Source organism: Mus caroli, chromosome 1 (assembly GCF_900094665.2).
Source record: "Mus caroli chromosome 1, CAROLI_EIJ_v1.1, whole genome shotgun sequence".
NCBI classification, from domain to species: Eukaryota; Metazoa; Chordata; class Mammalia; order Rodentia; family Muridae; genus Mus; species Mus caroli.
The window spans coordinates 154,618,060-154,631,291 of record NC_034570.1 but is presented as its reverse complement, the minus strand read 5'-3'; the positions used below and the strand labels follow the sequence as shown (position 1 = coordinate 154,631,291).

General features: G+C 43.4%; 1 protein-coding gene across 1 annotated transcript in view; it reads right to left on the bottom strand.

The window, feature by feature from the left end:
• The window catches only part of Selp (selectin P), a 33,539-nt gene that overhangs the window by 13,567 nt on the left and 6,740 nt on the right, over positions 1 to 13,232 (bottom strand). The window contains exons 2-8 of the mRNA XM_021171735.2: positions 11,507 to 11,597; positions 8,608 to 8,994; positions 7,381 to 7,488; positions 6,506 to 6,691; positions 4,840 to 5,025; positions 2,865 to 3,050; positions 1,756 to 1,941 (exon numbers count right to left, since the gene is read on the bottom strand). Coding sequence (XP_021027394.1) covers positions 1,756 to 1,941; positions 2,865 to 3,050; positions 4,840 to 5,025; positions 6,506 to 6,691; positions 7,381 to 7,488; positions 8,608 to 8,994; positions 11,507 to 11,597 — 1,330 coding nt within the window. The remainder of the gene's footprint in view (positions 1 to 1,755; positions 1,942 to 2,864; positions 3,051 to 4,839; positions 5,026 to 6,505; positions 6,692 to 7,380; positions 7,489 to 8,607; positions 8,995 to 11,506; positions 11,598 to 13,232) is intronic.

Below are 13,232 nucleotides of genomic sequence, written 5' to 3'. Positions count from 1 at the left end.
GAGAGAGAGAGAGAGAGAGAGAGAGAGAGAGAGAGAGAGAGAGAGAGAGAGAGAGGCTGTAAGCTGGAAATGCAGAGGGGAAAAGGGTGTGGGTCCTTGCTTTGGTGAAGTCATGGCAGAGTCATTTCCAGCTCTCCAGTGACTTTGCAAGGATGAATGTAGAGGGCTGTGGGGATGGTGACAAGGAAAATGATCTGATAACGCTCTCTCCCTCGGAAGTGTCACAATAGCTTGTGGATTTCAGGCCTCGTGGTACCTTCCTGCCTCAACCGCATGTGGGTATTTCACTTGATGCGCACCCAGTAAGAAGAGGAGAAAGTTCCCTCAGAGTAAACAAAGGGCTAAAAGCAGAAGGGGACTGGAAGGTCGCAGGAAGCTGTGGTGAGTGGCAGCGCCTGGCAGTGAACACCCACAGGCAGGACTGTGGAGCAATGAGTAGCTTTCCTGGAAGGGTCTGATCCCCCTGATAATCCTGCTGAGGAATTCGGAGCTCTTCCTCAACGCTGTACAGACTTCGGTGTAGTGAGGAGCCTCACTCTGTTCTATCCAGACCCAGGTCCTCATTCCCAACCCCAACTCCAGAACTGGACTTAGGTTCTGTTGCATTGCAGGAAGGATATCCTATTATGCTGTTAATTAATTAATTAGTTATTCATACATGAATTGTTTGCTTTATAAAGGTGTGTGTGTGAACACTTGTGGGACCTGAATAGCAAGTGGTTTCTTCTTCATGAAAAACGTGCTTGCTTTTACTTATATATTTGAAAGCCCATACTAAGCTAAGTGATACAGAAATATTTCACATTGCACATATTAAGTATATTGTTAAAATCAAATATACACAATAAAATACTATTACAAAAATTGCATGAGAGCATATCAGAAGCACTCTGTGCTAGAATGTTAGAAATATTTCCTTTGGATGGTTGATATTTATGAGACTATTTTAATGTCTCTATTTTCCTATATATCTGTAGATTTTACAAATAAAAATCTTGTTTTGTTAAAAGTGTTTGTCATAAATCTGGCTAAGGCTTTGGGTACACTGAAAGAGAAAGAAATGGGAAAATATGAAAATCACACACTCATAAAGTCAGGTGACTAGAACAGCTCTGCTTCACACAGGATGTTATGGTGCTCACAGGACATGCTGGCTTCTTAACACCGAGTCTAACACAGATATAAATTGTCGTAATGAGACTACACTTTGTTTTCTTCCGAGAATGCTTTAATCTCCAGTTCATGGCATGGATTCTCTCCAGTGCTCCACACTATAGCCTAACTATGTCTCTCCAGTGTTAAACAGAGAATGCTTACTACTAGATTCTGTAATTCTACCTTTCTCATTCCTCCAGGACATTCCATGACCCCTAACAAGAAAGTGTCTGACCAGTCTTGGAGCAAGCACTTAGGGTGAAATTTTCTTTCCCGTCCTCTTTCTGGACACTGTGCTTAGTGAGCACCACTGTGATAGGAGCCTGCCAGTCCTGATCTAGATTCTGATTAAGACACCGCAAAGGTCGCCACATTGTTATCATTGCTAAATATCCTGACACTCATGATGTTTGCTTAGTCTCTGACGACATTTTTATCTAGAATCCTTGGGGTAGAGGATGAAGGAGTTAGGGACAGACAACACTCGCTAATTTCTCAAGGTACTGGATAAATTTTATCCAGTTACCACCTCAGACACAGCCTTTAAGAATATTGCCTTCAACTTACTGCTAAGAAAAATGGGGGGGAATCCATCCTCACCTTGACATTCGGGAGGAGCCCCACTCCAGTGTCCAGTAGCCAGGCATCTTATCACACTTGCTCCCACCAAGAGCGAGCCTTCATCACAGGAAAAGCTGCAGACTGACTGGTATGTCAGGGTACCGAAGGGATCCGAGCAGCTCACCTGGGCTTTACTCGGAACGGGAAACTCCGGACATTGCAACGCTAATGGGTAAGGAAGGCAGGGAGTTAGGAAACAGTCATTGAGAAGTGTTGTTGACACTTCTTTATCCATCTATCTGCTGATGTTCACTTTCTTCCACATTTTATTTGAATAGTGTTTCTATGAAATCGAATATACATATATCTCTTCAAGTACTTGTACATCTCTGGAGAACCAATAGCTCATTTCAAAATGAGGGCACACAGAGATTCAGGAATTCACATGGTTGTTGAAGAGTACCAGTAAGTGGTGACATAAGATGCTGCCACGTTCTTCTGGAATTTGGTTCTGTACAGCTATCCTTTGTAAAAGAAGGCAATCCTAGTGGCCTCCTTGTGACTCAGTTTCTATTTCAGAGCAAAATACTAAAAGAGGGTCACTTTGTCATGTAAGACCACAGACTGCAGACTTGGGATTTATAAAGTAACTGTTTCACCATGGCTTTGTTTATGTTTATAAAGTTGATAGCAGAGTTGGCGGCCTTAAAACCCATTGACTCTCAACTATTGGTGACACGAGTAAGGAAAGCTCTTACTAGTGTCTCATTTTAATAGAAGTCACAGAACCCAGAGAGCCTAAAAGCTTGCTGACAAAAACCCGAGAGAACTAGACCTTGTCTGGTCCTCAGCTACCATCTCATGCTGTTCCTCGCCCACCATCCTTTTCCTCAGGGTTCGATCTCCTCAACCCGCTCCCGACACGTGAGCCAAAGCTCCTCTCGCCTTGACTCTGCTGCCCTGAACACTGTACTTAAAACTTGCTTTGCCCGCTGTTTGATCCTTGGTACCAAACACAAAGAGCCCTGTATATCTCAGAATCGCTGTGAATGAATGTCCGACAGATAAGCGAATGGTAGAGTCAAGTGCCCATAGGTGCCTGAGAGGCGCCGAGGAATGGCTGAGGAATGATTCGGGTGTCACAGTACCTTCACAGACTGGGGCTGGGGCTGTCCACTGCCCGGAGTCAGCACACTGAATGGCATCATTTCCCTTCAGCACGAACCCCTCTGCACAGAGAAAAGTGCAGCTGCTGTTGTACCCAAAGGTTCCTGTAGATGGGACGCAGTCCATGCTCCCATGGATGGGGATCTCCGGAGGTTCACACGCAATGGCTGAAGGGGAAAATGGCAGCTACTAAGTCTTTCTTAGAAGAGTCTCCTGGAAGATGCTGCTGCGTTCCTGCCCACATCGCCCACACAATCCAAACCTCAAATCTTTCTTTGTCGAAAAGGAAAACTACCCATCCCGTGTCCCCCTTTGCCTGCCTCTCTTCAGATCTCAGTTTTGACATTATTTTCCTTCAGAAGGCATCCCTGGCCACCCTCACTGAGCGGTAGGGACTCCTTGGGTGGGTTCTCCTAGACTCTACAACATTTATTGGATTCTAAAAGAAGAGATGAAGGGAAAATGGGCTCAAGAGGAAGCAGATGAAATGGTGTGGCTTGCTGTACATGCTATGACCTAGTGCTGTAGGATGATCCCGTGTGGGCTGTGTCCCTAGAACACAGGATGTTAATCAGACATTGTTTGCCTAGTTAGTGCTGCTCAAAGTGAGTTCCTGCACATAGCTATACTCAGAATGACCCTGGTTCTGATAAAGTCTAGTTTCCTGACACCCTTCTGTGCAGGTGTTACCTCTCTAGATGTCTGCAGATTTGCAGAGCACAGATAGATACCACCCTTTCACTCTGACCTCTAGTTTTTACATTATCAGAGCACATAAGGGCCAGATGTCCTCTGGTCTCTTCTTTTTCTTTATATCCATGAAAAATGCGAGTCAGAAATGTCATGTGATCTCCTAAGTCTGTGTGTTCACATGTATACATGCCGGACCTCGTGTGTGTGTGTGTGTGTGTGTGTGTGTTGGTGTGGATGCCAGGTGTCTTTATCATTCTCTACCTTATTTCTGAGATAGAGTCTCTTATTGAGCATGGGTATCGCTGTTGTGGCTAGACTGGCTGGCCTGGGAACTCAAGGATCTTCCCATCTCTCATTCCCCTGCTCAAATGCTGAGGTGACAGGCACATGCCACCACGTCTGGCTTTTATGCTGATTCTGAGGCACAAATTCAGAGACTCATGTTTGAATAGCAAGTGCTTTGCCCACTGAACCATTGCCCCAACCTCACCCAGAAGCCTCACAGCTAAGGGTATTTGAGTCTGGCTTGTAATCCAGATCTGGGATTTTATGAATCTAGGCTTCAATCTTCTACTCTCTCCCCCCCATCCCTGCCCTGTAAGATGAAGGGATGAAGCATCCGAACACTGCTCAGTTTCCATGTATTATGCAATCGTCTGGGATAGCCCCACAGCTATCCTTCAATGCAGGTTCCCTTATTCATTTGCAGAGCCCACCTCCAAAGCTTTTGACCCCAGATCTCCATCATCCCTGTAGCTACTGCTTTAACTCCTTCTCAAGTATAAGCTATTGCCCTGCGGAGGCCCAGCCGATGGGACGGGAAGGGGATGTGATTGAAACAGGCAGAACGTGAAATAAGCAAGTGCCCAGGTCTATCCTCTGTGTTGTGCACTTGCCGTTCCTTCTCTTTACTTTGTCTTTATTTTAATTTATGTTTTAGACAGGGTGTCATTATTTAGCCCAGGCTGACATTTAATTTGCAGAAATCCTACTGTCTTGGGCTCTCAAGTGCTGAGATTACATCCATGTGACACCATATCCTGAGCATACTTGCTATTTCATTGTGTGCATTTTCCATGCGTAGTTTTCACAATGCACCTGGTGACTCTTAGCCTTATTTCACAGATGAGAAATCTCACAACCTCCAGAGGTTGAACAAATACAATCCTAGAGAAGGTGGCCTTGACATTAGGAGTCCCTGGTCATTCTACCATGGCAAGGCTCCTTCTAGGTGATATTGAAAGCTGTGGAAAATAATCTTACCTTCACAGGTTGGCAGTGGTTCACTCCACTGACCAGAGCCAGTGCAGTGGAGTGTGTTGGAGCCCCTTGCTCGATATCCAGGCTGGCACTCAAATTTACAGCTGGAGTCGTAGGCAAAGGCAGCAATCGGGTGCATACAGGCCATGGTTCCATGGGGAGGGGCTTCCAGGCTCCGACATTGCACAGCTGAACAGAAAAACCAATGAGAAAGAAATGGAAAAACAATCCAGATGGACAGAAGCTACTTGCACAGAGAACAGCGAGCAAGGCTCAGCCTTTGGAAACTAGATGGAGCCGGGAAGATGTCTAGACATGGAGTACCAGACCTCAGAGTGACCTGAACCTTGTAAGAGAGACCTCCAGTCCTAACATTCTCTATGCTTTGTGTCTTACATGTCTGACCCAGAAGGTTATTTAGTGTCTATACATTGATGTATTTGCCCTCTTATATAAAATATCTGAATGATGCATTGTAAGTCTGTCCCTGAAGGTCTATGGATTCATGTATTTGCCCTCTTATATGAGATGTATGAATGATGCCATTCTGAAACTGGGGGTGGGGAGTTAGGGAAAGGGACTTTTCTCTTTTGATTATAGCAAAATCATCCCATTGCTTTTCCACAGACTGATACTGTGTCCCCATCCCAGATGTATATAACCTAGCTCAGAAGCTGATGGCAGGAAAATTAAAATTTGACAACTCAGGATGGCTTCTCTCCAAGACGGCCAAGTTTCATCTACGCTACGGCTAGGATGGTGCTGATGGGTGGGGGAAGAATCTTGTATATTCCAATGTCCTGACACTTGCTTCAACACTCTGGAGCTGGAACTAGTCTCACTCCAGGTAATCCATTGCTCCATCTCTGGCCAAATTAAATGAGTCTCTCTCTTGACAATGAAGCTACAGATAGACCTGGGCTGGAATGTTCCTGCAGGGCAGTTGTATAGCCAGGCTTCCTCCTTCAGGACGGCTCAGGGCTGAGCATGAGGAGGCCAAGAAAACACACAGAGCTGTGATGTTCACTCTAGGACAAGTTTTATCCAGCCTTTGGATGCGTTAAGAATCTGTGGCATTTATACTTTCTCAATGTGTCAGTTAAGGCTAGTCTTAGTTGGTTAAGTAGAACTAAGTGGCTGTTTAGAGATCTGAACGCCCATACTTTTAAGTACCAAAAGGAAAGGAGTTCCTTTGCAATGCTTTCCCCTAGGGATAAAAAAAAAAATTAACTACCACCTCTATGCAGGTAGGAGAAGCATCGTGAAAATGAAAATTCGGATTAACCTGCTTAACTAACAACTGTGGTAACTTGAATTTCCATCTAGTGCAGATCTTTATTATTTCTCGAGGTTTTATTTTTTAATTTTTAACTTTAAAAGATTTTATGTGTATGGGTGTTTTGCCCGCATGTATATCAGTACACTACTTGACTGCCTGGTGCCTGCAGAGGCCAAAAGAGGGCAGTGGATTCCCTGGAACTGGAGTTAAAAATGGCTGTGAATCACCATGCAGGTGCTGGGAACTGAACCTGGATCCTTTAGGAGAACAACCAGGGCTCTGAACCACGGAGGCACCTTTTTAGCCCCATTTCTCAATCCCACCATCCCCACAGATAACCTGTCAGGCCCTAATTATTTAGCATGGATAGAAAGGGTAAGGTGGATGTACCTTCACACTTCGGGGGGTTATTTGTCCAGATCCCCGAAGCCAAACATTGCAGCTCGCTGGGGCCATCCAGCTCGTAGCCCTCAGCACAGCTGAAGGTGCACTGTGACTTGAAGGAGAACTCCCCCAGGGGATGGCTGCAGTTCATGAGAACATGTTGAGGGATGTCGACTTTTCCACACTCCTTGACTGTAGGGAACAAAATGTTGGTTCTTTTTCTTATTGAAGACCCACTCTGCTACATTTACAGTGAGCTGTAACTCTTCTTGCTCTCTCCTTTTAGGCTCCTAACCCCAGCCCTCCATCCTAATCTACTTTCTTTGTATTGCCAGCATCATAGAAAATCATCACTTCTTTTTTTTTTTTTTTTGATGGCTGAATTCACTCAACATTTTTTTTTAAATTTGAATGTGTAACACTAAGTTTAAGATTTTCATTTAAAATCTTTTTATGATGTTTATTTTTATTTTGGGTGCACTGGTGTTTTGCCTCCATACATGTCTGTGTGAAGGTGTTGAGTCTCCTGGAACTGGCATGACAGGCAGGTGTGAGCTGCCATGTGGGTGCTAGGAATTGAACCTGGGTACTCTGGAAGAGCAGCCAGTGCTCTTAGTTGCTGAACCATCTCTCTAGTCCTACAGCTTCCTGTCTTTCTATTTCTCTTTTACTCCCTGAACTATCATGAGTGAATGTTCTGTTCAAGATTAAAGTGATTCTATCCCAAATGTTTGGAGACAACTGTATGGGCAGGCAGTCATAGAGTACTGGGGCTCTTGCCTTTACTTGCCAGAGAGTCCATCATAAGTTACTTTCTGGCATCGTCTTTCACATAAGAACAACATTACCCTGGAGCATCACCACCCAAGTTCCAGCCTCACCGTGTTCACACTCTGGCCCATAGAAGCCCGGGTAGCAGGAGCAGGTATAGCTCCCAATGGTCTCGATGCACTCCCCTTGGTTGCTGCAGGACATGTCCTGGCAGGAGGCTGTGTGGATAAGAGAAAGGTCAGAATCACAGGCGTTCACAGGAAACAAGACACAGATGCCAACCTCTCAGGAGCCATGTAGAGGGTCAGCCTGTGTCCCACGAAGGGCATCACGAGGATAAGAGCAATGGAAGGCCCTGGCTGATAATGTGACTAATACTAAATAAACAAGCAACAAACAGAATTGTATAAGGTGACCCGGGATGTGAGTGGTATTCAGTACTGGTAGGCATTCGTTACAATGGTGTCTCTGAGGGACAGTAATGAATTTCCTTTCATTTTGTTATCTTCTTATGTTAATGCATCGTGGTGCAGAGGAGTTCTAAACGTAAAATTTAGAAGACTGGTTCCCAGTCCTAAGATCATCATAGAATTACTCTAAGGCCCCCGTTTGACTGCACATTTAGTGTTTCCAAACAAGGGCACAGCTGTGTGTAGACACAAAGCCACAAATGCAGTCACAAATAGATGCATGGACAGAGGAACTCTTTCATGTCAAGCAAAAATCGGTTGTGGTTTTCTAACCCAAAATATCCATGCCCTGATGGTCATTTTTACTCCAAGGTGGTTAGAAAATAAATGTGGTGGTGTCAGTGGTGGGGTAGCCATGCACGGTTCCCAAGCCATTTAACAACATGTCTAGTTCTTTGGGTCTCCAGGAAGGAGACCTGAAAAATCTTGTAGATAATTATCTCAGCAAGTAAACTTAATATCTCGTTGCAATATTCCTGTCTACCTGTCATGTCTCTCCCACAGGAAACTTCTGAACATCTTAGGGTATAAAATGCCAGTCACTGTCTAGAAGTATGGGTCATTCAGGATGGATCATACCAGCATTATGGAAAATTGTACCTTGTTGTCAGGTACAGAGATAACACCACTATGTCAGTAATTCTCATGTATTTTATATCTTGCCTTTTTTTTTGAAAATCACAAGGCCTTAAGAAAGTGACCTTTCCTGAGCACCGTGTCACCAGTAATAAGAAGGATGATCAACGCGCTCGGTAATTCTGAGAGTTTTGCACTTTCTCATGCCCGACTTTATACTCCTCAACCAGGAAAGGCATGTTTTGAAGAGATGGTGTCAGCTACGGGTTGGGGGTTGGGGGGAGGTCTCACCTGTGTAGCACAGGGCCCGCTTTCGTTTAAAACAGGGTTCATCATTCCACTTGCCAGGGGCCGAGTTACTCTTGATGTAGATCTCCACACAGTCCTGGTTGTTCTTCTTGTTGTTGGGCTCGTTGTCGGCCCAGTTCTCAGCCTCCTCTGTGAGCGTCTTATTTGTTCCCACCCAGGTCCACTTATTGTTGATCTTTCGGATACCAATCCAGTAGTAAGAGTTGAAGAATGGGATGACGTCATTGAGGTGAGCGATTTCATTCTTATTCTGGATGGCCACTAAGTCTGTGAAGTGCCTCCTGCAGAACGCCCGTGAGTTATTCCACGAGTATGCCTTTGTGCTGTAGTTATAGGTCCACGCAGCCACTTCCTTCTGATTTACAAGCTCTGCGGGGTGGAAACGAGCATCGTATTAGTATCCCTCACTGGGTGGAGTGTGTTCCTAAGCTTCTGCAAATAAGATGAACAGCTCACCAGAAGATGAATGCCAAGAGCAAGGCGATTTTCTGCCTGATTTTATTTTAGAGGGAAAAAGAGTGTTTTCAGGGTTTTCTATTTTTCACCTAAAAGTGAAGACAAAAGCCAGGGCAAGAAAGCACTCTTCTAAAAGATTCTGGATTTTGGGAAATGGCTCAGCAGTTAAGAGGACTGACTGCTCTTCCAGAGGTCCTGAGTTCAATTCCCAACAACCACGTGGTAGCTCCGAGCCATCTGTGATGAGATCTGATGCCCTACTCTGGTGTGTCTGAAGACAGTTGTACAGCATATACATTAAATACATAAATCTTTTTTAAAAAGATTCTGGATGTTAAAAGATTTGGGATTCCAAGATTCCTGAAACAGGGCAGAACTTAGGGGTCATTCAGCCTACTCTTTCATAAAACAAACAAACAAACAAACAAACAAAAAAACCCACCACCACCACCACCAGCAACAACAACAAAAAAACAAAAACAAAAAAAAACCTGAAAGAGACAAACGAGTAGTTTGTCCAAAAGCCCACATAAAAGGCCACAGGGAAAGTGCAATGCCTGCTTGTGATTTGGAGCCTCTGCCCGCTCAGTTTCAGGGCTACCATGTTTACTTTCTTCCTGATAGAACACCTACTTCTTTGTTTATATGTTTTCGTTGAGTCAGGATCTTCCAGCATAGCTGAGGCTGGCCTGGAACTCTGCCTCCACCCGCCCCCCCAAGTACTGGAATCCCAAGCACCACCATGCCTGGTAACCTCCTTGCCTTGCCCTTGTGGCCTTCCTATCCTTCCTCCCTGGCAAATCTCTCCCCTTCAGCTTTTCTTTTTGGCTTCAGATAAACTTTGTCTTTCTTCCTTCAGGCTCCCGCTTTTCTTATTCTATTATTGGTGTAATAGGTTTCTATGATGTGCCCCATACCCACCCCTCTGAATCCTTTTGACTGTGGGTCCTTCCTTAATCCTCATTGTGAATCACAGTGTTTGACCCTAAACAGCCTGCTAAACTAGTGAGATGCTGCAGGGCTTTGGCAGAGCTCGGGTTAGAAACATCTCCCAATTTGCAGCCACACATTTTACATCCCTTAGCTGTTTCTCCTGGATAAATCACCTCCTCCAATTCTGCTTCTTCGGGGGTTAAAATGGACTCTTCTTTGCAAGTGCTTATGATATCACATGAGATAAATAAAATGTGTTCCCTCTGATACAGAGGTTGTTATGGGAGCCAGAGGGAGCTCACAGGGCAAAGAGGCCAGTTCTCCAGAAGAGGTGGACAATGCCAGCAATCAGGCTTGGAAACAACTCCTTTCCTGTTGACAGAGTTCCCTTTCGATTCGACTCTCCCCTGCCATATTTCCACCTTCCTCACCAGCACCTCTGTGGTGTTGTTTTTGCCCTGACGCTTTCCTCTGGAGGCAAACAGAGCTGTACACAGATGTAATCTCAGTGCATCAGAGGCTGAGGCAGAAAGGTCACAGGTTTGAGGCCAGCCTGGTCTGCATAGTAGAACCTATCTAGAAAGAAAGAAAGAAAGAAAGAAAGAAAGAGAGAGAGAGAGAGAGAGAAAGAGAGAGAGAGAGAGAAAGACAGACAGGAAGGAAGGAAGGAAGAAAGAAAGAAAGAAAGAAAGAAAGAAAGAAAGAAAGAAAGAAAGAAAGAAAGAAGAGAAGAAGGAGGAGGAGGAGGCGGCAGTGGCGGAGGTTTATTTTGACATAGACAGTATTACACTATTGTTTTATCAACTAAAGTTTTCTTTTTGTTTCAGGCCTGCTACCAAAAACTTCCTGTGATGAGTATATCAATACCACATATCAAATCGTTTACTTTGACTTTGAAAAACATTACTTTTATTTTTCAAAAAGATTTATTTAGTTTGTGTGTGAGTGTGTGTGTGTGCCCATGTGTGTTTATGTGCAATACTTGTGTAGAGATATTAGCTGAACCAGGAGAGTGTCAGGTCCCTGGGAACTGGAGTTACGGGAGGGAGGTTGTAAACCAGTTGCTATAGGTGCTGGAAACTAAACCTGGGCCTTCTGAAACAAAACAAAACAAAACAAAACAAAACAAAACAAAACAAAACAAAACAAAACAAAACAAAACAAAACAAAACAGCGAATGCCCTTAATGGTTGAGTCATCTTCCCAGCCTCCAAAATTATGGTTAAAGAAACTCAAATGTTTTTGTGAGTCGCTGAGAATGCTGAGGGCCTGTGTCTGCCTTTCCTAATGATGATGTTGAGCCTGGATGTTTCGGCTTGTGACTTCTGAAGCCTTGTAGACCAGTGAGATAGTGTCAGGGGTGTTTTTCTTTCAGGACTCTGGGTGTGAACAGTTTCCTAGGCCTCACAGCAGGCTGCTGCCCTAAACTTCTACTTGACCCAGGGATCTCTCCTAATTTCAGCCTCAGGTGAAGAGTTAACCTAGCATTTACCAGAGATCAAAGCACTGAACCAGATGAGTTGAGCCCCTCCCAGGATCACACTCCGGAGTCTTGGCATCCAAGAACCTTTTGGGCAGCCGGCCTGAAACAAAAGAGAAAGCTTCCTTTTAATATCTACAAACAACCAATGAAATGGTAGAAATTTGGTTGATGATCACTGGGGTGTTAGACACCTTCTACTTCCTTCTCATTTCTCACCACTCTCCTGAGTCCTAGCCTAACAAGTCTGTGAAGATCATATCAAACCTATTGGCTTTTAAAGATGCTTTCAACAGATAAGTGCTAGAAATGTTCACCTTGTCTGAGTTCTCACTGTATACAGTAATATGGAACTTGTAGCATCTAGATAACATCTTATAAATGACAGCTGCAGACTTTGACACACAAGCTGTCCATCTGACATTTTCACCTTCAAAAACCTTCAAAAGATTTCAAACTCATACTGCATTGTCTTTGAAGATGCAGAGTGTGAAGCATACCAAGGTGAGCAGGGCTTCCAATATCTGCCCAAAGCAGCTCTAACTTTGTCACCAACATAAAAAGAGTAGCTTTGTAATTAAATGTAGTGTTTCTACCCCTTTGGAGAAATAACTGCTTAAAACCATTACTGCATAGAAATTCTGAATTGTCACAGAGCACACTGTAGAAACAGATGATGCATGGTATACTGTAGAATGACGTATGACATATACTGCTGACCGCAGCCTAACCAGAGTCCAAGACGTGCACAACTCAAATCATAGCCAGTTTTCTCAACAGTGGTGGTTGGCATTTGCAAGTTTAAAACTTTCTACTTTGGAATTTATGAACTCTGGGTTTTGTCAGTAAGTATATATAGTATTCTTACAAACTAGAACATCACTCAGCTGACCTCTGGATAATCATCTCTCCAACCCAAAATTTGTAGTATATTTTTCATAGCTTAATTGTGTGCTAAAAATAATTGTCATGGTGATGACATTTTAAAAATTTTAACCTGCAGAGATTTATGATTCCAGATTATTAAAGATATTTTATTTGTATTTATTACTTATTTTTATAAATATAAGAAAGACCTTCTGTCTAAAAATACATTAGGTTATTCAGGAGATGGTGGTGCACACCTTTGATCCCAGCACTCAGATGGGTTTCTGTGAGTTCAAGGCCAGCCTGGTCGACAGAGCAAGATCTAGGGCAGCCAGAGCTATGCAGACAAACTGTGTCTTGAAAAACTACATATATATACGTGTATGTATGTGTATATATATATATATATATATATATATATATATATATATATGTGTGTGTGTGTGTGTGTGTGTGTGTGTGCATGTATGTATGTATATATAGTGTGTGTATATGTATATATATATATGTATATATGTATATATATGTATATATGTATATATGCATATACTTACATATATATGATGTTACAATTTTGTAAAGGAAGTATAGAATGGGCTCAGCATTTAAGGAGAGAAAGTGACTAGTAGGAGTGTTCTTGTTATTAAGCTTCGCTCAGGGCTTGTGTTACCAGCTCACTCTAATATTTAGTTACCTTTGTCAAACTTTAAGAAAGAACATAACAGCTCTTTAAAGAGATACATTTATAATATTCTGGAAATCCAATCATAATTTTAAAATTTATGAAGAAAATCCTATCTCTCCACTCAAAGGGGAAGTTACACGGTTTTCCAAAAGTTTGGACACATGGGAAAAAACGTATTACTGATGA